The sequence below is a fragment of the Macrobrachium nipponense genome, chromosome 23, assembly GCF_015104395.2.
Source record: "Macrobrachium nipponense isolate FS-2020 chromosome 23, ASM1510439v2, whole genome shotgun sequence".
NCBI classification, from domain to species: Eukaryota; Metazoa; Arthropoda; class Malacostraca; order Decapoda; family Palaemonidae; genus Macrobrachium; species Macrobrachium nipponense.
In genome coordinates this window covers 10,628,008-10,652,829 of record NC_061090.1, presented here as the reverse complement: position 1 = coordinate 10,652,829, position 24,822 = coordinate 10,628,008, and the positions used below count along the sequence as shown (strand labels likewise).

Sequence of the window (24,822 nt, the reverse complement as noted above, 5' to 3'; positions counted from 1 at the left end):
CTGCAATTGTAAGCTGCAACACTTACAGTCTAGTAATATTCAATCAATTACCTTCATTTTGCAACAAACTGTTTGTCTCTAGCACAATATTTCGATTTATGGTGAATTTTTGAAAAAAAGTTTTTATCGTCTGCACGTTACAAATTCATGCATCATATTGTGATAAGATTTTCTCTGTGTTGCTTTGATAGTTTTACAATTTGTTATATACCAAAATCATTGCAATTTAGTGTACAATACAAAAAAAACATAATTGACTCATTAGCTTTAACCGTTTTGCTCACAGCACGATTTGTATACAATCATATATGAATTTTTTTTTTGTGCTGTCATATATTCCAATATTTATATATGATAATGATATATTTTTTCATACTAAACTTCAGCCAATGACAAAAAAATGAGCCCAAAATGAACTCTTAATCTTGAAAACTAAGCATGCTGTGATTTAAAAAAACTTTTTTTTTTTCCCCCTTCGGCGCTCACTCCCGAACGCCACCAGCATACGGGACACTCGGAAATACCAGCTCGGCGTTTAAGGGTTAACTATGAGAAATGGAAAGTGATTAAAAATTTGTCATTTGTTCATATGCAGAACAAACCTTCAGCCCACCTTACCGCCCTTCCTAAAAGATCGAGTTCTAAAGCCGGGGATGTGAGCCTGTGAGAGATCAGATTAGCGAGTATCTAGAAACTCAGCCTGCTGGGATTAAACACAATGAAACATGACCAGACTCATTGCATTTGTGGAAGGTAAAGAGAATTCTATCTGTTTAAGCAACAAACCATGTAGAGTAAGTGCTATTTAGAAGCAGATTTGACTATTGTACAGGAACAAACCTATTAACTGCAACCAGTAAGGCTGCCACACTCACCAGTATCAGACCAGTTCCAGCATATGACGTGTCTATTCTTCAACCCGCCCATAGGAAGAAGGAAAAAAGACCGGCCAACTTCATTCATTCTCTCTTTCACACAATCATCTTAAGTAAGATACAAACTGTCCAGCCAGGGGCACTGGAAGAGCTACACAACTTGTTGGGCTGCTACCACCGGACCCAAGGAAAAAGTGTCCAAAGACCTGTGGGCAATGTCCTTCAGGTAAAAGGAAGTGAACATGGCCTGCCAAAGCCAGAAACCAGCATTCAAAATGCTATGAATAGATGAACAGACAAGTTCTTCTTAAATGCTAGAGGGACTCATTCCTCTGATGTCGTGTGCTTTAGCCTGCACAAACTCTGTGACAGAACTGGAGGGTGAGGAGTATGCCTGTTTAATCACCTCACGCAGATAGAATGAAATGGTGTTCTTGGACACCTCCCTTCTGGACCGGCCTTCTGTGACTAACATTGGAATGCCAGATGGAATTTTAATACTTCCTAATCTTTTCTTTAACAACCATTAAGAACTCACTTATTCTAACTATGGCTAACATTAAATCATTTCACCTAACCAGATCATTATGATGAACATTCTCAGCTCACATATGTCAATCAAGAAAAACGACAAACCGCGACAAACTGAACAAGAATTGGTAATAGCACATACGTTCTCTGCACCTACTACAAGTTGGGTGAGGATCCATAGACACCGATGTTAAGAAACTTGAACAAGGAAACCTACTCACTTCAGGACAAACTAAACCGGCTTGAAAGAGATAGAGTACTCACGTCCTCTCTTAAAGGCGGTAGGAAAGTAACCGATAGGTTACGGGATGCCCAATGGCATTGTGGGAGCTACCAATACCCTGTGACCAGGTACAGATGCCAATAGTCCCTGGATCACACAATTTTTTTTATTAATTCTACCAATTTTTCAGCTGGCGCTAGTATATACCCTAATGTTAAGACTGGAGGTTTGTTTTGTATACAAACAAAACAAAACTGATAGCCCATAACTATACCTAACATTTGTCAAAATGGTTACAGAAGATAAAACCTACCTGCTTCTTTCTCTCTTCTTTGCTTTTAAGCCGCTGATCTTCTTTGTGCGCCTTGACCATCTCTGTGAGGTTTGCAATAAACTCATCAGTCTGCGTGAGCAGATATGCCAATCGTTTGTCCTTCTTTTCATCAATGAGCTTACGATAACCTTCTTCATCCTCCAGCATGAGACGACGCAAACGTTCTTTCTCTATGCGCTCCTGCTCCTTCTGCTTCTCTCTCTCTGCATTCATGTGGTGCATTAGCAACGCCTTGTTTAACTTTATAATCTTCTGAGTATTCTGACGATGGAAGTCCCTGAAACCATCAGTTGCTATGAGACCAATCTCAAAAGAGAAAACACGGCAAATATCTACCAAAATTTTAATAAACTATTCACTACAGCAATTAAATAAATTAAATAGGAAAATATGATTAAAAGACAAAATATTAATACAGGTAAATAAAAAGTCACAAAAAAAAAAAAAAAAAACCTTAAACAAGCAATACATACTTGAGTTCTCTGCCATGCTGTAACACAGCATTGAGATATTCCTGGTGTTTCTGCCGTTTCTTCCTTTCAGCTTCAAGTTTCTGTTGCTTCTCCAATTTTTCTGTAATACGTGCTTCTCTCAACCCTTGCCTCTTGGTTCTCTTGTATGCTTTGATATTGATGGCAGTTTCTAAAGTAGTGTCCTTTCTATTGCAACCAACAACCTTCAAAGTAATAAAATAATAAACATATAATGCTCCCTGTATAATAACTTTGTAATTGAATTGAATACAGAATTTAGGACAAAGGCCAAACACTGGGACCTATGAGGTCATTCAGCGCTGAAACAGAAATTGACAGTAAAAGGTTGTTTGAAAGGTTAACAGGAGAAAAACCTCGCACTTGCACTATGAATGAATTGTTAGGAGGGGGTGGAAAGTAAGAGGGAAGAAAGAGAATATGAAGGAGGTAAAGCACAAGGAAAAAAAGGGGTTGCAGCTGGGGGCCGAAGACACTGCCATAAACCTTAAGTAATGTTTACAGTGCGCTGCATGAGCTGCAGTGACCGCACTTGACCACAACGGAAATTTTACATCCAATTATTTCTAATTAAAAGCACCAATGCAAAAGAGCAGAGGAAATGAATGCTTCTCAAAATAAATTCATAAAAGAAAAAAAAAAGAAAACTGCGAGCATTTTACTATTATTCCAGTGTATTCAATGTGATATACTGCTTCTTCCAAAATAAAACACACCATTATGAAGTCCTCACAACCTATGGTAATACATAGATAACTTTTTCAAGCGCTACAAAATGGTTTTCAAAAGTTACTTTTGTTAACCAAATATATCTCTAAATAACTTTAAATAGTTACAACTATTCACAATAAATAACAATATACAAAACTGAAACAATCACTATACCTCAGCACGTAACTGACGTTGGAAATTTAAGAGTCGTAAAGCTCTAAGCTCAATCTGGGCTTTCATTTTCAAATCTTCAGCCATTGTAGCTGGGAGACCACTCAATTCATCTATGCGATGAGCAATACGAACAGCCAATCTGCAGAATGTAAATTAATAAGTAATTTAACCACAACGATAATTAAAGAGAATTAACACAATAACTACAACCCTATAATAAAAATGACAGTAACTTATATTTAATTTAAAAGTTAGCTTAATAGTTTTGGAGCATGATTGGAGTCATATTTAGTGTTCTAACTCTAGAAATAAGCATTTATTAGTATTTTTAACTTGTGCCAAACTTGTGCAAAAATTCGACTTGCACCAGAGGGTCTAGAACCTAACCCTGCATATCTGAAAATATAAATTTTCATAATAAAATTTATTATTTGGATACATACCTTCTGTTAAAGTTAGCTATATCTCCGCGCCAATTAGGCGAGTTGGCATTCAAACAAAAAATTGAATGGCTGCCCGGATGACTGTCTGGTTTACCTGTTCTCCACCAAGTATTTCGAATGTTTTAGCTCGTCAGAATTCTCCTTGACAGCGCACTAAGTTGTGGGGAGGCTGGGTCGGGTCTACTTTAACAGTAGGTAAGTATCCAATTAATAAATTTTATTATGAAGAATTTATATTATTTGTGATGAATATTACCTACTGTTAAAGTTAGCTGATTCCCACATTAAGAGGAGGGCAGTGGGTAGTGCAGCTAGACAAAAATCCACTCAGCCATTCGAGCTAAAGGTTTCTTGCATGAAACCCAAAACATTCTTGCCTGATCTGGAATCCTTTCTGAATTTTACTACCACCAGAAGTTGGATTCCATTCATGGAGCAAGGCTCTCATACCTGTGCAGCAAAGAGCAGCCTTGCAGAGAAAACAGCTTCAATTCAGCCAGACTGAAACAGAAGCAGTATAAAGGGACCCCTGTGCCTGGGTCCAAAAGCCCTATAAAATGACAGTCACTTAAAATACATGCAGTCATACCCCTACATACGAAAGTCCCTATGTACAAAAAATCCAGGTTACGAAGGCAAAGACGAAGATTTTTTTGCTTCTGTGTATGAAAATAATTCAGGTTGCGAAAGGGTAAAGTCCAAGATTCGCCTGGGCCACCAAGAACAACTCGGTAGACTCGCCACCATCCTCCCGCTCTCCCATTGGTTTCTGATGCTAGTCACCGCTGTAAGATCCTGCTCTCTTATTGGTCAGCATCTGTCCCATCATGCCTCTATGTAAAGGCATTCCTTGACCATTTTTTGCGGCAGCGTTATTGTAAACACCTAGAATTCGTCCATTCACATAGATTTGGTTTTTTTACGTAAATTCGTGTTAGTGATTTCGCTTTAGTTGTACTGTAAGTTACTTTATCATGTTGTGTGTGAACTTAATTACTTACATTATTACCCATGGGTAACCAAGAATGTTGCTGAAGTTCACGGAAAGAAGAGGATGCTTTCTATGGAGACAAAGATGGAGATAATCACGAAGTGTTAATGCTTTCTGCCATTTTTTAATGTGTTTCGTAAAGTTAAGTGTTCATGTTTTCTCCCATTTGTCCTCCTCTGTCGCCACTTCCGGACATCGCCTCACTCGAAGGGTAAGGTTCCACATTTTACTACATACTTACAGTATTTCTTGTACCCTGTACACTAATACACTTTATTTACAGGTACAGTCATGGTTAGGTTAGGTATTGAATGGTCCACATTGTTGTATTTTATTATTTATTGGTTAATTTAGCTTTATTATAAAATTTATTGTGGTGTTTTTGTAGGGTTTGGAACAAATTAGGCAATTTACACGTAAAATGTAGTTCTAGATACGAAAAACTCAGGTTACAAAGGCCGCTTCGGAACGGATTAATTTCGTAACCTGAGGCACTACTAGGTACGCTCCAATACAAAATTTGTACCGTCACACTCCCTAAAATATTAAAACCCAGGATTCAAAAAAAAAGTGCCCAAAGAATTGATCTTTCTTCAATTCAGGAAAAACTACCCACTACTAGTAGTGTATTGAGGGCTTTACTGTTTTCAAACAAGATTCTGTATACTTAAGGTAGTGAGCGGGTAAAAACCAAATTGAACTTCTACTGCACCACATCAATCCTATTCTGGAGCGACAATTGACTTGACACTAAATGAAGTTATAACCGCTGATCACAGTATGAATGTTTGCCTTCAATAAACGTAGAAGATATGGAGCTGGTTTTCTTGCACTAGCCCAATCAAATACGTCACAACGGACCTTGTGTTCCTTGACAAAAATGTTATAAGTTTCTAAAAACACGACACAAAAGGTTAACTTTGCCTCTTCAACCATTGGCAAAGACATAGGTTTTCTAAAACCATAACAAAAATGGTTAATTTTGCCTCTTCCAAGCTTAACCTTTGACGACATCTGCGTTTCCTAAAATCACAAAATAAAATTACAAATTTGTAGCTAATTTGTATTTTTCATAACTAACAAACCTGAGGTCTTAACATTAGGATTTACTAGCGCCAAGCTAGAAACCGGTACAATTAAAATTAAACTTGTGCAATCCAGGGACTATTGGCATCTATACCAGGTCATGGGGGATGTATTAACCAGAATGCCCTCGGCATCCTGTGACCCACCAGTTATACTTCTAACCCAGTTTAGACTGCTAAAGGGGTGGTTCGAGGTCAGCCTTTAACTGTTAAGACCTCAGGTTGTTAGTTATGAAAAATACAAATAAGTTGCAAATTTGTCATTTGTTCATATACGAAACAAACCTTCCATCTTAACATTAGGATAGACTTACTTATAGGAAGGAGGTATGTCTATAACTGACTGGGAGTTTGCCACCTATATCCATTACCGAATATTAGGAGTATTCCAAGAGAACAGTCTATAAACCCTTGAACCAAAAATATAAGAGAACCTATTGGTTTCCCTCACTGGGTGCTGGTACCATGCCATCGTTTATAAACTATGGGAAAATAGAGGACCCTCCATTCTCATAAACCACTCTTGTCCCTTATAACTGGATCTACCATCACCCCTCCCTTCCCTATTACCGAGAGGGGTGTGTTGCTACTGAAAGTATACTATACTCTAAAATAACTTTACAGTATGACTGACCACCTCACCTGCACCTAGTCCGTTCCAGCCTATGATGGTACTCTCCTTCATACTGCCCGTAGGTAAAGGAGTAGTAAGAAAGTAGTAAAGAAAAAAGACCAGTCATCCCATTCATTCTACTTTCATACCTTCATCTTGGACTAGACACAAACTGACCCGCCAGGAGTACTGGATGAGCTATACCACTTGCTGGGCCGCCACCACTGCACCCAAGGAAAAGGTATCCAAGGATCTATGGGCAACATCTTTTAAATAAAAGGAAGTTAAAGTTGTTTGGCGTTTCTAAACACCAGCTTTCAGAATTCTCTCCACAGACATATTCTTCTTGAATGCCAAAGAAGCACTCAAGCCTCTGACGTCATTAGCCCTAGCCCTCTCCTGGCTATCTGACACCCTGTCTTCTGTCATGCAGGCATTCCTGATCATTTCTCTTAGCCAAAATGATATTGTATTCCTGGACACTTCCTTTTTGTTCCGTCCTGTACTTACGAACAACTTGCTGACTTGGATGTGACAGTCCTGGCCTGAAGATGAAGAAGAATTCACTCTTCTCCTCTTGGCCTGAGGATCAGTCATGAAATCCTGTATCCTCCAACGCTGGACTGGTACACGCCGTGACGTCATCGAACTTAGCGATGACGCCGAGCTAGAGGAAGAAGACGAAGAAGACAAATCATGCCTTTCCTTTTTGTCTTTCCTATTAATTTTCTTCTCTAGATCCTGTAATTTCTTCATTAAAGTGTGTACTACCGAGTCAGAAAGCGTATTTGTGTCCGGAGGCAGCGAAGTAGACTGAGAAGCAGTAGGGTGTGACGTCACCGCATCTGCCATGTCAGTGTGTGATGTCGGTTGTGACGTCACCAATCTTGAAGGGGGAGACTGGGCTGCTGCTGCTAGCATCCCTGCATTTGCAGCAAAACTACCTCCAACGTTCTGCATCGCCGTATACATTGAAGTCGTTGGTGTAGCCGCGGCATTATTTCCCATAAAGTGCAAGCCAGGGGGACGAGGAATATTCAGTGCTGCCAGACTCTGCTGGAATCGTGACGCCATATAATGCGACAGCAAACCTTCCAAAGTTGGTACGCCTGGTAGGCCTAGCGCCGCCCACATACCTTCCATTCTGTTCGCGTCGGGAGCCGGCACCTGAAACAAAGATGGCGATGCTCCCTCCCTCCCTGCTGGGAACAACAGAGCGTAAATATTATGCATAAAATTACCCAAAACCACTCCTGAAGTTTCTGATAACGAACCGCTGGGAGAAACTGAAGGGGTATGGGACAAATCAAAGGCAGGTGGCAAAACATATGGAGCAGTCTGGTGTATTGCCGATACAAAAGAAGCCAGCAACGCTTGGTCTTCCAAAGATGGCGTCGACTCATTTCTTTTGTACTGGCCTTTCTCATAAAACTTCCTCCACTGTTCCACCGACCAACCTCGACAAATAGAACAAGGATTAGTAATTGTACATACATTTTCTCTGCACCTACTACACGTTGGATGAGGATCCGTCGACACCGAAGTTAGGAATCTTGAACACGGAAAGCCACTGACTACAGGGCATTTCCTTTGTCTTGTCTTCGAAATGGAAGAAAATCCTGATGGTGATGCAAAAATCTCCATCTCACCACTTACACACTCTTACAGCTCACACCCACACTGAGCACACTCATAGAAAGAGAATTAATAAGAAAAATGAAAGTGAAATGGATAAAAACGGGCAAACTAAAACCGGCTTTAAACAGATAAGACAGTAAACACGTCCTATCTTAAAGGCAGTAGAAAGATAACTGGTGGGTCACAGGACACCAAGGGCATTCTGGGTAATACATGCCCCGTGACCTGGTATAGATGCCAATAGTCCCTGGATTGCACAAGCTTAATTTTAATTCTACCAGTTTCCAACTTGGCGCTAGTAAATCCTAATGTTAAGACCGAAGGCTTGTTTCGTATATGAACAAAGGTTAACTTTGCCTCTTCCAGGATTAACCTTTGACGAAGATGATGTAGCCCCAACAGGACAGAGAAGTTTTCTCTTCTGACCCACTAAGGAGGTTACATCAGAATTCATACAGGTCGTTGTAAAACGGTAGCCTTACACAACCCTCAGTCCTAAGGCATAAAGATAAAATGATATTGTTAGAATACAATAAAGTTTTGTACATACTTACCCGGCAGATATATACTTAGCTTATGTCTCTGACATCCGACAGAAATTCGAATTTCGCGGCACACGCTGCAGGTAGGTCAGGTGATCTACCCCCCTGCCGCTGGGTGGCAGGAATAGGAACCATTCCCGTTCTAAAACCAGATTTTCTCTTCCACCTGTCTCCTGAGGGGAGGCTGGGTGGGCCATTCATCGTATATATCTGCCGGGTTAAGTATGTACAAAACTTAATGTATTCTAACAATATATTTGTTTTTGTACATGCAACTTCCCCGGCAGATATATACTTAGCTGATTGACACCCTTGGTGGTGGGTAAGAGACAACTATTTACTGAATAGACAGGTAAACAACATACGTTGTAGGTAATAAATAAGTAAAACCTTGGTTCCTACTTGTTCAGGCGGAAGATTCCATGGCTAATGCCCAGGAATCTGCTTCGCCTCAAGAGCCTCAGCGAGGATGTGACCTATGGCTAAGAGTTCTTGTGGGTCTGTCGATGGGGTCTTATCCATTTACTCGACAGAGCCTCTTACATGACAATATGCCTATGCCTAGTGGCATAATTAAGGAGCACAACACCGATCCCGATCACCTGATCCTAACACGAGGGTTAGTACTTAAGTTGAAAAGAGTTATCCCCAAACTCCTTTCAAACAACCCAAAGAAAAAACACGACGTTAAATAAAATTTAACTCACTAGTTAAGGATCAGTATCGGCTCCCTATCCCAGCAATGTATCCGCAGACACGTATCAACCAAGAGAGAAGGATCTCTCGTAGGTTATCTTGACATCCTTCGGATATGGGAAGTCAACACAGAGTTGCATCTCCCGTATGTGACAGCTAATATGTCCTTATGACATATTGTTAGGGAAAGAACAAGAATTCGGAAAAGCTCGCACTTCATGCGCTTTTAATTCTCACGCTGTTTGAAGGAATCATCAATGCACTTGAGCCAAGCTGGCTTAGGAGATCACATTGTCTCAAAGAAGGCCAGGGCATTCTTTGATATAGATCTCTTCTGGGTGAAGCCTGGAGCCTGGCTAGCGCTTCGTGCCTGGCAGGCGCCTAGCGCCTGTCTAGCGCCTAGCGCCTGTCTAGCGCCTCCCGCCTGGCTGGAGCCTTGCGCCTGAATGGCGCCTAGAGCCTGGCTGGAGCCTCGCACCTGGATGACGCCTCGCGCCTGGCTGGCGTCTGATTGGCTCCTCCCTCCTGGCTAGCGCCTCGCGCCTGGCTGGAGCCTTGCGTCTGGCTAGCGCCTTGCGCCTGGAGCTTGGCAGAAGACTTCATGCATTACTGTCTAATGAGTGCTGCATGCCTCAAGAGTTTCAGCGAGGTAGGGACCTATGACTGACAAACCCTTCTGGATCATGTCAATGGGGGCTAGCCCGCTTACACGACAGAGCCTTCTCGGATCGTGCCAATGGGGGCTGACCCACTTACATGGCAGAGCCTTACCTGTATCATATCAAGTGGGGACTAGCCTCTTACATGACAGAGCTTTAGGTTTCTCTTTACTGGAAGGAGCCTTGCACCTGGATGGATCCTCAATCCTGACTGGAGCCTAGCCTTGAAGGAGCCTGGCTGGCGCCTCGCGCCTGGCTTGGCTCCTCCACACTTGCTGGAGCTTCGAGCTTGGAAGAGTCTCTAGGCTGTCTGGTGATGTCCACATCGACACTCTTATATCTGTCTGATTTTGTTTTTCGCCTCTGGCGTATTTGCGCCAGGTTGGAGGCCCGCTCCTTCTCAGTATCCGACCATGACAGAGTTCCTTGGAACTGTCCGCCTCTGGCGTTTTTCGCCTGTATTGGCATTTGGCGCCTGGCTGGCGCTACATTGTCCGATAAAGAGTCCTGAACAACCACATAGTCTATCAGGAGACTGGAGAAGGGTGGAAGAAATTCTTCCCCTTTGAGCTTTTGGCCCCTGGCAAGGGGAGGTGATTGTAGTCAGCTACATCCAGTAGACGACAGGATATCTAACAATACGAGAGAGAAGAGTCTTCCTCCGAGGAGGATCCTTCGTGAATACTTCCTTTGGTAACGAGATCTCTTCTTAACAGTTGATGAGGTTCCTCGTTGCAGAATCTTCCCTATCCTTGCCCGAAGGAAGGGAAGGAGTCTGGAAGTCGAAGGAGACTCCGAGCTGAAATTGGGCAGAACCCTGATTTCTAGCTCTTATTGTATCCTTCTGAATACCTTCTGGGAAGCATTTCGAGCCCTCATCGCACCCCGAAGACTCTGTAGGCAAACCGTTTACACCAGCTCTTCTTCTGTAGATGAAAAAGTAAGTACCCTGCCTGGGCAACGAAACTTCTATCTGAAAGCGTTGCGTCAGGAATAGAGGGTTTTAGTTCTTTTGCCAGACATACTATGCTGGCAAGAACTCATTGCCGAGTCTCCATTGAATCTGATGCGAGATTCCAATGCACAAAAAATTCACTTGTCTTCTTGGTCGTTTAGGGCTAAGAGAAACAAAGAATTCCTTCATAAACTTTCTCAAAGAAGTTTGATGAGGAGCAGTTCCATTTTGTCGGAACACGGAATCTTGTGGGCCACAAAAGATCCCATTCGAAGTACATGATATCCTACTCTTGTCGTAAATTGCGGTATCGTATAAGGATCCCGAAGATCTTAATCTTTTGTTATCTCTAATTCCGCTTGTAGAGACAGAGTATAGCCTTTTACTGCGTTCTTTGATAGCAGATATAAACCTAGGTGATTCTTCCCTCTGAAAGTGAAGAAAGAACCTCGCTATGTGGTTCACAGAGGTATCGGAAGAGGACAGTTTCCTCATTCCATCTAGCACGATCTGCAGCAATTCTATGTCTTAGCCATGACTATTGTCATTTACCTTGAAAAATCCTCTCATTCATGTCCACTTCTGGTCAGTCTGCACGCGGACAGACTCAGAGTGGAGAGGTTTATCAGGTCTATTTATAATAGATTCTGATAGAATATCCAGATACTCTTGGAAAAGCCTTACAAAACATACTGTGAGAAGAACGTGACTTCTGTGAATCCAACCTCTCTAAGGCCAAAATAAGGCATTCATCCTCTCTTCCTTTGACGCCCATTTATCTTAATATCTGTTAAGAATTTATAACTAGGGGAAAAAAGACTAAAGTTTATTCCCCTTCTTTAAATTAAAGATGTCGTATATTGCTACCTCTCTTGGTTCGAGGAAAAGGAAGCAGTCTATAGGAAGCCTGTTCGTCTTCTACCTTGCAGAAAGAGATCTATGAAGAAGACTTTCCGCAGGTTCTCAAAACTCTTTTCAATAAATGTTAGACATACGTTAACAGTTATCATCTTCGATCAAGAAGGTTCTCACGGACATGCAAAATCTTGCATCGAACCTCTTAAGGATCGTTACGTTCCGTGTCTGTTCCCAAATAGGTTCTCTTTTGTTAACGCGAACAGGGGCAAAAAAAGAGATTCTCGATGCTCTTTGCGATATGAGAGTCGTGGAATTGGCCTAAGTGATTAAAATAAATCATTTCATCATTCCTTGTAAGCGACCCCTTTCCGATTAAATGGGTAACGAAATCAGGAACGAATCTTGCCGTTACCGAGCCTCCGAGAGGCTACTGGTTTGTTTGTTTGTTTGTATGATGTTTTTACGTGACTTCCGAACCACGTCGAGAGTGAACTTCTATCACCAGAAATCCACATTTCTCACTCCTCAATGGAATGGCCGAGAATCGAACCCGCGACCACCGAGGTGAGAAGCAAATCAACCAAACGCAACCACTAACTGGACTTTTAAGGTTAATAACTTACGCGAAAATAAAACGAGAAAATAGCTTGGATGGTGCTTCTGGCGCAATTTGCACCAGGCTGGCGCTTCTGACGCTTTGCGCCAGGCTGGCGCTTCCTTCTAGTTCTTTTAAGGTTATGTGCCAGAACATCTGTGCCTTTATGGTACCGACATCCTTCACGTGTTAATTCCGTTCTTAGTAGGAAAAAACTTTTATATACGTAGTATAGTCCATTCAGGGAAACAAAAAACTTCTGCCACTAAGAGAATGTTTCCCATCCGACTCACCCAATCTTCTCTTGAAGCAATATCCGATTCTAAAAAGGCTGTGTACGTTTCTCGAAAGGATGAGAATTATATTATATCGTGCTCTGCCGTATTAGAATCCTTTATAATACTGTCACAGTTGTGGTAAACAGCATTAATCTAGGAAACCTTTGTAAGGATACTAGGAATTCTGTAGTTAACCTCGGTATGTGCATAAGACTTGACCATACCGTAGTCTTAAAGTGAATTCTCTTCTACTACATTCATCTTCTCACTAAGATGTACTCTAATAAGCCATGCTTTCGTAAGCATGAGAGATCATATATAAGAGTCCGCTGCGTTAGGAATCCTAATAATGTTACCTACGGTAAACAGCATTGAAATGTTGTAATATCTTTCTTATTAAAGCTTCTTAGCAAAAGGCAAACTAATATTTTATTTATGTTTGCTTAACTATCCCCCTCAATCCGAGGCTAAAACCGCGATTGTAGGGGAGAGACACGTTAGTTATTCCATCCCGCAGGAGAGAGACATGTAACCAACCACTCATGACCGCACCTACATGTTACTGCGTTGGTCTCTAAGGCGCGATAGCAGTCTCCGTTAGCCGTCTGGCCTTAGTCTTCCATAGTTGCCAGCTACTCCATTAAATAAAGGTATCTTATAAAATTATTATCGAACTTCAGGAAGTTCTTATTAATGCATATTTAAGCGAAACAAGACTTCAATAAATCTAGAAGCTAAGTAGGTGTTGTCTTAACAATCCCTTTTTTTAAGTTTAAGCGTAGTCCTTCCTAGGAAAATTCCTGGAAGGATACTGGTAATTGAGTTGCTCTGCAAAGAAGTACTACGGTATGTGTGATTTGCTGTATCGTATTCTCATACAGCAGATACTCTACTACCTTCTTTTCCTGCCGGGCCAGATATAGAAAGGAAAAATTTTAACATGTCTTCGTCTTTTCGTTAATATAACGGATAGAAAGAGTATATATCTCCTTGAGGAAGAAAGTTAATCCAGGAACTCTTTAAATCTTCGTGATTTCCTCATAATCGCGGAAGAGACAGTATTCCTGTTCATCTGTAGGGTTTACGGAAGGATGTAGATATTTCCTATCCGCCATCATACCCAAACGTCGATGAGATTCTTATAAGAAAAACTCCCAAAGCTCTTGCCTCTTCATAAAGAGGGAAGAGCATGAATGAAGGAGAGAGTCCGCATTGAGAGGAACTGCCCAAAACACAGGAGTCTTCTGAATAATGAAAAAATGGCTTCTCTTAGTATCAGAATCCTTCTGCACAAAGCGACGGCCGCCTGTGCGACATCTTGCACCTTTGCCAGGGGAAAGTTGCTCAAGTTAAAAACTCAAAGAGGAGCCTCGCGACTGACCTCTCTCTCATAAGAAGATTTGGAATATTCTGGCGCCTGGCTCCTTGCGCCTAGCGCCTGGATAGTTCCGCGCGCCTGGAATGTTCCGCACGCTAGAAAGGAAACTCGCTCCTGGAACGTTACCGCCTTGCGTTGGAGTGGAAGGTCCCGTGCGGGCCCTGGATTACTTCCGAGCGCCTACTAGACCCCTTTTTAGAAAGAGCCTCTTGCCCGGAAACGTTCATGGAAGGATCGTTCTGATTGCCACTGCACTATAAGGATCCTTGCTCTAGCCGTCTGTTTTTCTGGCGCAATTTGCGCCAGGCTGGCGCTTCGTCTCTTTGAAGGCGCCTTGCGCCAAGAAAAATTTCCTAGAACGCGGCTTGCGTTTGGTTGTAGGAACGCGGCTCGCGCTAGTCTGTTTTTTCTGGAACGTGGCTCGCTGCTGGCTGTTGGAACGTGGCTCACGCTAGCTTGCTGGAACGCGGCTTCCTAAGTTCCTGCTGGCTCTTGCTCAGTGTTCTCTTAGTTTTCAGAGAACGCGCTAGATCATCAAAACATATACATTCTTCGTCTTTTCGGATGTAAGATGAAGAGACGCACTTTTTTAAGGATGCCTTTTCAATGGCTATCCTTGGCAGTCTGGGACGCTCTACAGAACCTGCCGAGGGGACGCCTGACCGGTGGGGATTCTCTGAAACCTCCTTACGGCTTTCGACATTCCTTCTCCCCTGGCTTGGGAGCTTGAAAGAGGTCTAGGCCTGAGAGCGAGACAGAGCCGATCAGACGCACCCTCCACTGCAATGGGGAACACTAGTAATCACTTCTTACCTTTTAATAGCTCGCATTTTGAGCCACAATCCTTGTCTTCAAATTGCAATTATGAATTTTGAAGTTTTTCTGCAAAGTAAGAAGGGTGATGAGGATGCAACACTACTAGTACTGTTAATACTCTAATTGCTCGTTAGTACGAGTTTCCAAATAAAAAAACTTTTAAAAGAAACTTTCTATTACATGCTTTACTGACTCCCTAAACGTAAGGGAAGTTCAGTATATTTCCTCAATCAATTCTAACACTTATTACACGTATTAATGAATAAATATTAATATTTCCCTTTCTTGCAAACTATGTGTCTCTCTACCGAAAATTTCGGTAGTTACACGTCATATATTCTTCGAAATTTTCGAAGCCAAATTCATTAAAAAGTTAATAAAAGCGTATGCCGAACCAAAGACCCAGTACTTCCCTGCAAAAGACAGCCCAGAAGGATTCGATGGGCGATGAAAAACGAAAATCAAGTCAGGAGGTAGCAACAACATATGTTGACACTACCGCGACAGAGAAAATCTGGTTCTAGAACGGGAATGGTTCCTATTCCTGCTACCCAGCGGCAGGGGGGTAGATCACCTGACCTACCTGCAGCGTGTGCCGCGAAATTCTAATTTCTGCCGGACGTCAGAGACATAAGCTAAGTATATATCTGCCGGGGAAGTTAGCTAAGTATATCTGCCGGGGAAGTTGCATGTACAAAAATAGTATTCCCTTTACAAAAGCTTAAAGAAGGGTGCTGGCAATAAATCTACTTAATAACTGACGATAGTGCTAAATAAAAGGTTTCATAGTAAATTCAAATAAAGTTTAGACCTGCATCTAAACTATAGAGATAGACTGATATAGAGATGAAGGGGCTTCAATCTCAACCCCTTATAGTGCTGATCCTCAGCGAGATCTAAAAGTGCATGATGCAATACTGAGGAAAGTATGGAGCAATAACTCTGGAAATAGACAGTGAAAAGTCTTATACGTATCTCTAAACAGAAAAATGAAATTTTCATTATTAAAATGAAGTTTTATTGTATACTTACCGAACAATTATAGAGCCGTGATTTCCACGAGCGGCAGGATACTAAATTCAAATTTAGCGCGTCGGCGTCGCCAACACTGGTGGTGATGACGTCATCTCCCTCCACTCGCGGGAGAACCAGGTACAACTGCCCAGGTGAATCCAATTCTTTCTGCCCATCCGTCCACCTAAGGGGAGGAGGGTGGGTATAATCATAATTGTTCGGTAAGTATACAATAAAACTTCATTTTAATAATGAAAATTTCATTTTTATTGTAGTGTCTTACCGAACAATTATAGAACTGATTACAATTTATGGGAAGGTGGATTCAGTGGGCCACTAGTATTTGGTTTTTAAATGGTTACATTTATTGCAATACCAGTAAACACTCAAGGTGTCTGTTGTACCTTACCTTGTAAGGGAGCTACAGCAGACTGTTACTGCCTCTGGTCAGTGCTCTTCTTACTATTGTAGAGGAATTGGAATTTGACCAAAGTTAGCCTCTACAAGAGTGGAATCCTTCCGTAGTTCAAGCGAGTCAAGGCTGACTGACGGAGGATAGTAACAACAAAGATTGCCCTTGCCCTGGGCTAAGACCAGAAATTCAAACATACAAAACATTTGTCACCAACACCAGATTTAAAAACATATATACCCAACCATTGTAAAATCTGACCTAACAGACTGGTGAGTATCCCAGGTACTCAGTACCCCCAGCTTCCCTTGAACTCGACAACCTATTCAAGGTGAAAAGTTAGCATAGAGGTGACGACCCCTGTGCCGTTTCTCCCAACACCATGCCAGAAACCGCCACCGGACCTAACGTTTTACAATTCTCGAAAACCGTTTCTATCTCTTTGAGATAATGACTCGCAAAAACCGAATTCGATCTCCAGAACGTGCTCTGAAGAATCGAAGCTAAAGATAAATTCTTTCTGAATGCTAAAGAAGTTGCCACTGCTCTAACCTCGTGAGCTTTACTCTCAGAACGGAAAGATTGTCGTTCTCGGACTGAGCGTGAGCTTCCCTGATAAGCTCTCTAATAAAGAACGATATAGCATTCTTAGAAAGAGGACGAGAGGGATTTTGAACCGAGGTCCAGAGCTTAGAAGATTGTCCTCTAATACCCTTAGTGGCAAACAGATACTGCTTAATACCCTGACTGGACATAAGAGCCTTTCTTCCTCCTCATGTCCAACCAAATCAGATAAGTTCCTTACCACAAAACTCCTCGGCCAAGGATTAGAAGGATTCTCATTTTTGGCTAGAAAGGTCAAAGATACCGAAAATACAGCATTGCCTTGAGAGAAACCGACTCTTTTGTCTATAGCGTGCAATTCGCTGACACGCTTAGCAGAAGCTAGTGCAATAAGAAAAAGTGCCTTCTTAGTCAAGTTCCTGAGTGAAGCCGACTTCAAAGGCTCAAACGGTGGCCCATGAGGAATTAAGCCACCAACATCTAAGTTCCAAGTCACTGTATCTTGCGGGAGCTTAGTGGTTTCGAAAGACCTAATGAGGTCCGACAGATCTGAATTGGAGGAAATATCCAAACCTCGATGTCGAAAAACCGAAGAGAGCATGGCTCTATATCCCTCTGATCGTCGAAAGGAGCCAGTTTCTTAGAGGTTCCTAAGAAATAGAAGAAAATCTGCTATTTCTGTTAAAGAGGTCGCAGAAGTAGAGACTTTAGCATTTCTACACCACTCTCTGAAGATCTCCACTTCCCTTGATAGAGTTTGTTAGAAGACTCTCTCCTACAACGAGCGATAGCTTCTGCAGCTCTTCTTGAAAATCCTTTCGCTCTGACAAGATTCCGGACAGTCTGAACCCTGTCAGAGCTAGAGCGGACAAGTTTTGGTGGAACCTCTTGAAGTGCGGTTGTTTGAGAAGCCACTTCTCTGGAGGAAGAAGTCTGGGGAAGTCTACTAACAACTGGAGAAGGTCCGGGAACCACTCTTTCCTGGGCCAAAAGGGAGCGATTAACGTTAGTGTTACATTGCTGTGCGACATGAACTTGTTCAGCACCTCTCTTATTAGACCGAACGGAGGGAATGCATAAGCTTCCAGACCCGACCAATCCAACAGCATTGCGTCCACCGACCAAGCTAGAGGATCTGGACTGGAGAACAAAAGAGAGGAAGACAGTTGTTCCTTGATGTCGCGAACAGGTCTATTGACGGTCGTCCCAAAGACGCCAAAGTTTCTGACAAATCTTGTTGTCCAAAGTCCACTCCCCAGAGGTAACACTTGCTGTTGACAACTTAACTCGTCCGCCAGAACGTTCATCTTTCCCGGACAAATCTCGGACTAGCTGAACCTTCGCTTCGTTGACACAGGAGGAGATCCTTGGCTACTTCGTACAGAGAGAAAGACTGAGTCCCCCCCTGTTTTCCGCACGTACTAAGAGAGCCGTGGAGTTGTCGGAATGCACTGCCACTACTCGACCTTCTACTAAACTCCGAAACTGTCTGAGCCCCAAGAAAATTGCTAACAGTTTCCTTTACATTTATGTGGAACTTCTTCTCCTTCTCCGACCAAGCTCCTGAAGTCCGTTGATTTCCCAGTAGGTCTCCCCAACCTGTGTCCGATGCGTCGGAAAAGAACTGTAGGTTCGGGAGGATGGGTCGTAAATCTAACCCTTCTTCCAACCTTGCTCGAGAGAGCCACCACCTTAGGTCCTCTTTTATTTGATCTGTGACAGGGAAAGTATCGAGTCTGGTTGTGTCTTCCTGCACCAAGAGGCTCTCAGGAAAAACTGCAGAGGTCTCATGTGCAGTCTTCCCAACGTCACAAATTTCTCCACTGACGTCAATTTGCCCAGGAGCCTCATCCACTGATTTTTGGCAGAACTTACCTTTTTGTCCAAGAACTCCTGAACTGTCTCAGACAGCCTTGAACCCTCTTCGGGGACAGAAAAGCCGAAAAAACTTGAGCATTCAGAATCATCCCAAATAAATGTGCTTCTGAGATGGAACCAACTGGGACTTCTGTTTGTTGACCAGAATTCCTAACTTTCTGGCAAGATCCAGAGTTTTGTTTTCCAGGTCCTTCATGCACCGACTCTCTGATTCCGACCGGAGAAGCCAATCGTCCAGATAGAGGGAGATTCTTACTCCTAATATGTGCAGCCAGCTTCCTATCGGGGATAGAACCCTGGTGAAAACTTGAGGAGCGGTCGCTAGTCCGAAGCCAAGCGCCCGAAACTGAAACACCTTGCCTTCGAACATGAACCTCAGGTACTTCCGAGATTCGCGATGTATCGGAATGTGAAAATAAGCGTCTTGCATGTCCAGGAGAGACCATCCAATCCCCCTGTCTGGTGGACTCCAGAACCGACCGAGTGGTCTCCATATGAAATTTTGTTTTCTGGACATGCCAAGTGTTCAGGGCGCTCACATCCAAAAACGGCCTCCAGCCCCCTGATGACTTGGGAACTACAAAAAGGCGATTGTAAAAGCCTGGAGGAAAATCCCCTTCTATCTGTTCTATCGCTTCTTTGAGAACAAGCGCTTCCACTTCTGCTGGCTAGCGCCAGAAATTTGTCTGAGCCCGGAGAGTATGCCTGGAATGGAATTGGCACAGGTGAGAGCGAGGGAGGTGAAACGAGAGGAATACGATAGCCGAACTTGAGTACTTGCACTACCCAGGCTTCTGCTCCTCTGTTTTCCCATTCCTCCCAAAAACATAGCCAGCCTGGCTCCCACTGGTGCATGAAGAACCGAGCTTTCATTTGGAAGGTTTGTTAACCTTGGCCGAGGCCTTAGACTGAGGTCGCAAATTCGACTTCGGCCGAAAGAAGCGCTTGGGTTTTCTCCGCAAAACAAGGCACTTGAGCCAGAGGAGAAACCGAAGGAACAGTCTCACAGGAGCTTTAGGTCTCTTAGTAGACTTTGCAGTAAATCCGAAGTAGATTTCTTATCTAGCGCAGACGAAATTGACAACAATACATCGTCTGGAAAGAGGTTATCTTTCACAAAACGGAGCAAACAAGAGAGCAGACTTCTTGTTTGGGAGGTACCCTTTTAGAAGCAAAGGAGGGCACCAAACGAGTTGCCTTTTCTTAAGGGTACCAAAGGGCGATGAGCGAAGCTAACTCATCACATCCATCCCTAATGGATTTGTCCGCACAGGACAGAACACCAATCCAATCCTCCGCTAACTCCTGAGACAGAGAAGGACAATCTTCGATCTTGGCCGCTAAAGCGCCAATAGTCCAATCAAGGAAGCTAAAGACTTCCAAAAGTTTAAATTGATTCTTTACAACGTGGTCCAACTCAGGCGCTGTAAAGAAAACTTCGCTGCGGCGAAAGCAGATCTTCTAGAGAGTCGATTAAACTGGAGAAGTCTCCCTGGGAGGAGGCAGAAACTCCCAGAGAAGGAGCTTCCCCAGTTACATAAAACCTATACCTCTTACGAAGCAACTTAGAGGGAGGGTAAACAAAAAGAGCCTTCCCTAAGTCTCTTTTCATAGACATCCATTTTTCAGTCTCTTTCAACGAATGTCTAACCGCTTTAGATAGAACAAGTTTGGGAGGAGAGGGTCTGAAGTTTTCCTCCTCATCAAAAAAGTCGAAGTTGGGGAGCGCGGAGCCGCTTTCTCAAATAATCTGATAAGATACCAAAGAAATCTAAGGAGACGTGAATAACACAAAGATGAGAATCCTCCTCCTCTACTTCTTCTTCATTCTCCGATACCGCCGAAGAAGTAGACGGAACTACAACCGGATCTGAAGGTTTCGAACCACCCTTGGACTCATTCATCCAGTTGGTAACATCTCTAACTGCTTGCGCAAGGCGCCAGAGACGAATCAAAAACAGTTAACGTAGGCTTGGAAGAGCCTAAATGTTAAAGCAGCAGGGAGGCGGAAAAACTACTTGTGCCTCGCTCCTGATCCCGCCGAAATTCGAGGCGAAACAGACGCATCAGGCGTAACAGACGAAAAAGCGCCTAAAGAAACACCCTTAGAACTGCTAGCTACAGCGCTAAAACCACAATCTTCTACTAGTAGATGGAGCCGAAAAAGGCACAGATTGAGACGACGAACAAGCCGCTAACGGCCGCGGCGCAACCCTACTCTCAGGCTCCTTATACCGCTGACTGGAGGAGGCGAAGAATCGGCGCCTGAACGCCTCTTTAAGGGACGCGAAAACGGGCGAATCTCGCCAAGAGCGCCGCGCGACCGGAGACGAATCGCTTGAATCATTCGAAAGGCGTCTGACCGCAACACCTTTCAACGCTTAACCGAGCCCTGTTGAAGCGCAACAGGCTCAACAAGAGAGCGCCTGTCTGTGGGCAAATCCCGATCGACTCCCTTGGACTTCCGGTATGTCTTCTCCCCGGTGCGGGGGAGCTGGACAGTGACCTTTGTCTAGGAGACGTGTCAGGACAGACAGACGCACCATCAACTACACTCTTTACCTGAAGCCCCGCTTTCTCCAAAAACGTCTTAACTGAATTACCAAGTTGCAAAACCGTATTCGCTAGTACCTCAAAAGTTTCTGATCTAACCTCGATTCCAGACTGGCAATGGTGTCGGAAGAAACTACACGGGAAGCCGGAGAAGTGGGATTAGTAGGAGGAATAGGAGGTGTAGTTAAAGGAGACATAACAATTTGAGGAGAAACAGAAGGAACAGAAGCATCGCAAGACGAAGCAGAGCTAAGTCTACTTTCCCTAAGCGCTGCTTTTCTAATTCTGTCTTTAGCTAATTTTTCCGAGTATGAACTAAAAAACTTCCATTGAGTAATCCAGTTCCAATCACTACACTCGTTTACATGTTCGATATCTGACTGGAATCAAACCTGTCCCCCTACAACTTAACACATTTAGTGTGAGAATCATATTCTAACTGATAATCTAGTTTTACATCCTGAGATGCAAAACCTAACTCCCGACGGACTAGAATCCGACATGGCAACGCCTAAATAAAAAGCAAAATAACAACAACGCCAAAAAAGAGTACTTCACCAATTCCGAAGATCAATTCCACAAGAAAAAAAGCGAAGCAAAGTCATCCAACCGCACCGACCACCGATGTTCACCGGACGCCGGCAGGAAAAGAATTGGATTCACCTGGGCAGTTGTACCTGGTTCTCCCGCGAGTGGAGGGAGATGACGTCATCACCACCAGTGTTGGCGACGCCGACGCGCTAAATTTGAATTTAGTATCCTGCCGCTCGTGGAAATCACGGCTCTATAATTGTTCGGTAAGACACTACAATAAAACTGATGTCTACAAAGTTCCAGGTGCTGAAAATTCCTCTAGAATGGCAGGCACCCTCAGCAATACACAGACCACTGCTGACCCCAGGCCACAGCTGTTTCAATTAAGGACCAATCCTATAACATGAAAATCTTATTGGGAGGGGACATTCTAAAGTTTCCAAGCAGTTAGTGAGATGCATAAGTTAATGGAAGTGTGTGGAATTGTGTAGTCGAGTTGATTCCCTATTAACTGAAGAATGAGACGTCTACTGAGAGCATTGGAAATTCTGAAAATCATTTGCTCTGAGGCTACAAGGGGCTCTACAGGAGACACTAAGCAATTCTTGAACTTGAAATTGCTCAACAGTACAGTGGCTGCAAAATTAATATTTACTACGAAAACGCAAAAATAATCTTAACATCAAATGTTTGTCAACTTTGTGCGGCAGCCATACCACTGTCATCAGAGATGTCGTATGGTTGACAGCTTCCTTGCACACATAACAGCGGCAAAACTGGCGGGAATTGTCAGTGCTCACTGAGCTGTTGGTGTGAGGGGGATATGTTACAAGTTGCTATGTCAGCCCCTGACTCGCACATTTTTCAGTCATCCTTGGTGGCCCACAGCTCAGTTTGTCGTTGACATAACGAGACGCCAAAAGCTTACAAATGAAGAAAAGGCCCGTGTCCTTGCCCAGCTGGAGCAGGAAGTCTGATTTGTGTAGCCAGAGATATTGGTGTCTCTTGCCAAGCTATTTACAGTCGGAAGAAGGCAGTAGCTGGACTCCTTCCAGGAGCGGTGCCACACGGAAACCAGGTTGTGGACAGAAGATGACGATTTCCTCAAGGAGAGATAAAATTTTGCAGAGGGAAGTACTGAATAATCCTTCAATTACAGCAGATACACTCAAGATAAAGCAGCCTGATCTGCTTGGAAACATCACTGTTCATATGGTACAACATCGTCTGCAGCATGACCTGGGACTACCGTTCCGCCATGATGCAAAGAAGCCGCTCCCACAAAAGGCATGAAGAAGAAAAGGCTGGCTTTCTGTAGGAAATATAGACTGGACCAAGGAACAATGGCGTGACGTTATGTTCTCAGATGAATCAACCTTCAGAATGTTTAGTAGTGCCAGCAGTGTTGTGAGAAGGCCCAAGAGTGCATCCTGATATCATCATAAGTTTACCGAAAAAACTGTGAAGCATACACAGTGTTATGGTGTGGGGGGCATTAACTGGTAAATTGGGTAAAGCTGGGTTGTATTTCTTGCCTAAAGGGGAAACAATGCAAGGAACAACATATTTAGAAGTCCTTAAGGACCACATGTTAAGAGTTTTACAGGTTACATGATTCTGCATTTTTTATGCATGATGGGGCTCCATGTCACAAGACTAAGACAGTAACAAAGTGGCTTGCAGAGAACAATATATCTGTTTTGGAGTGGCCAGGCAATTCACCTGACTTAAACCCAATTGAAAATGCCAGGAAAGTTATTAAAAACAAAGTTGCTGATGCCCAGCCCTCAAATATGGCTGAGCTTAAGAATGAGATTAAGTTGACATGGTGCACTAAGATGGACCCTCAATATTTCATGACCCTTGCTGATTCCAAGCCTAAGCACATCCAGGCTGTATTGCAGGCTAAAGGAGAGATGACAAAGTATTAATTCATGTATCTGAATATAAATAAGTACAGATTTCTGTTTGTTTAACCCTTAAACGCCGACTGGACGTATTTTACGTCGAGATAAATTGTCTGTCGGGTGCCGACTGGACGTATTTTACGTCGACATACAAAAGAAAAGTTTTAAAATTCGCGGAAAAATACTTATAGGCCTACCAGCCTAAAACTTTTGAATCACGCGCCTTCGGGGGATGCTGGGAGTCCACGGATCAAGGCCTGTTGTTTGTTTTGAAGCGTGACCCAGGTGCGCATGCGCGATATCCCTTCTTCTCGCTCCAGCCAGCATCAGTAGCGCACCATCCGAGAGCGATCTTTCGTGAAAAGCGTGTTTTTCTGGACTTGTGCGAGACTTTGAGCATTTGTATTGCTACAGGACATTCGTAGATATGTCTCAACGACGTGTGAACCATGAAAGGCGCGTTTTACCCGTCTGGAAGGGATCGTGTAAGGCGAGTTTTGGACATGGATGCTGGCGAGGGGCCAAGCACCCAGCATGACCCCGCGCCTCAAGGCCGTTCTGTGCGGCCACGTGTGGCTGAAAGTGTTTCGGGAACACATCGTTTGCCTTTGGTTACCCCTAGAAAGCATGTGGGCGTCCTTAGGGCATTCGTAGGCATTTGGGAGGCCTCTAACCAAGGGACATAGACGAATATCTTTCGGAGCTTGATCGGGAATGATGTCGCAAGTCCTCATTTTGATGGCGGATGGTCATCGAGTGATGAGGACATCAGTCCCGATGAAAGTGAGGATGAATATTTGCCCCCAATGTCCGTTCGAGGCTCACATCCCGAAAGTGAGCTCGAATTCAGTGCATACGAGGGGGAATCTGAGGGGGAGGGGGAGGGGGAGGGTTGGGGATACGGGCTCAAGTTTTATCGCAGAGGACGATACAGAAAGTGAGGGCCTAAGTGAGGGGTGAGGGTGGGGGGCCAACGGGGTAGTGTGGCATCGTGCCCGCACCCTGTGCGCGTGCGCGCGCTAGGCACGTAGAAGGTCTGCTCGTCGCGCCAGCCAAGGTGAAGGTCGGTCGTCG

At 43.6% G+C, this 24,822-nt stretch overlaps 1 protein-coding gene across 1 annotated transcript in view; it reads right to left on the bottom strand.

Moving 5' to 3' along the window:
- The window catches only part of LOC135198613 (transcription activator BRG1-like), a 264,106-nt gene that overhangs the window by 177,746 nt on the left and 61,538 nt on the right, over positions 1–24,822 (bottom strand). Inside the window, 3 exon segments of the mRNA XM_064226363.1 lie at positions 1,943–2,240; positions 2,437–2,639; positions 3,340–3,478. Coding sequence (XP_064082433.1) covers positions 1,943–2,240; positions 2,437–2,639; positions 3,340–3,478 — 640 coding nt within the window.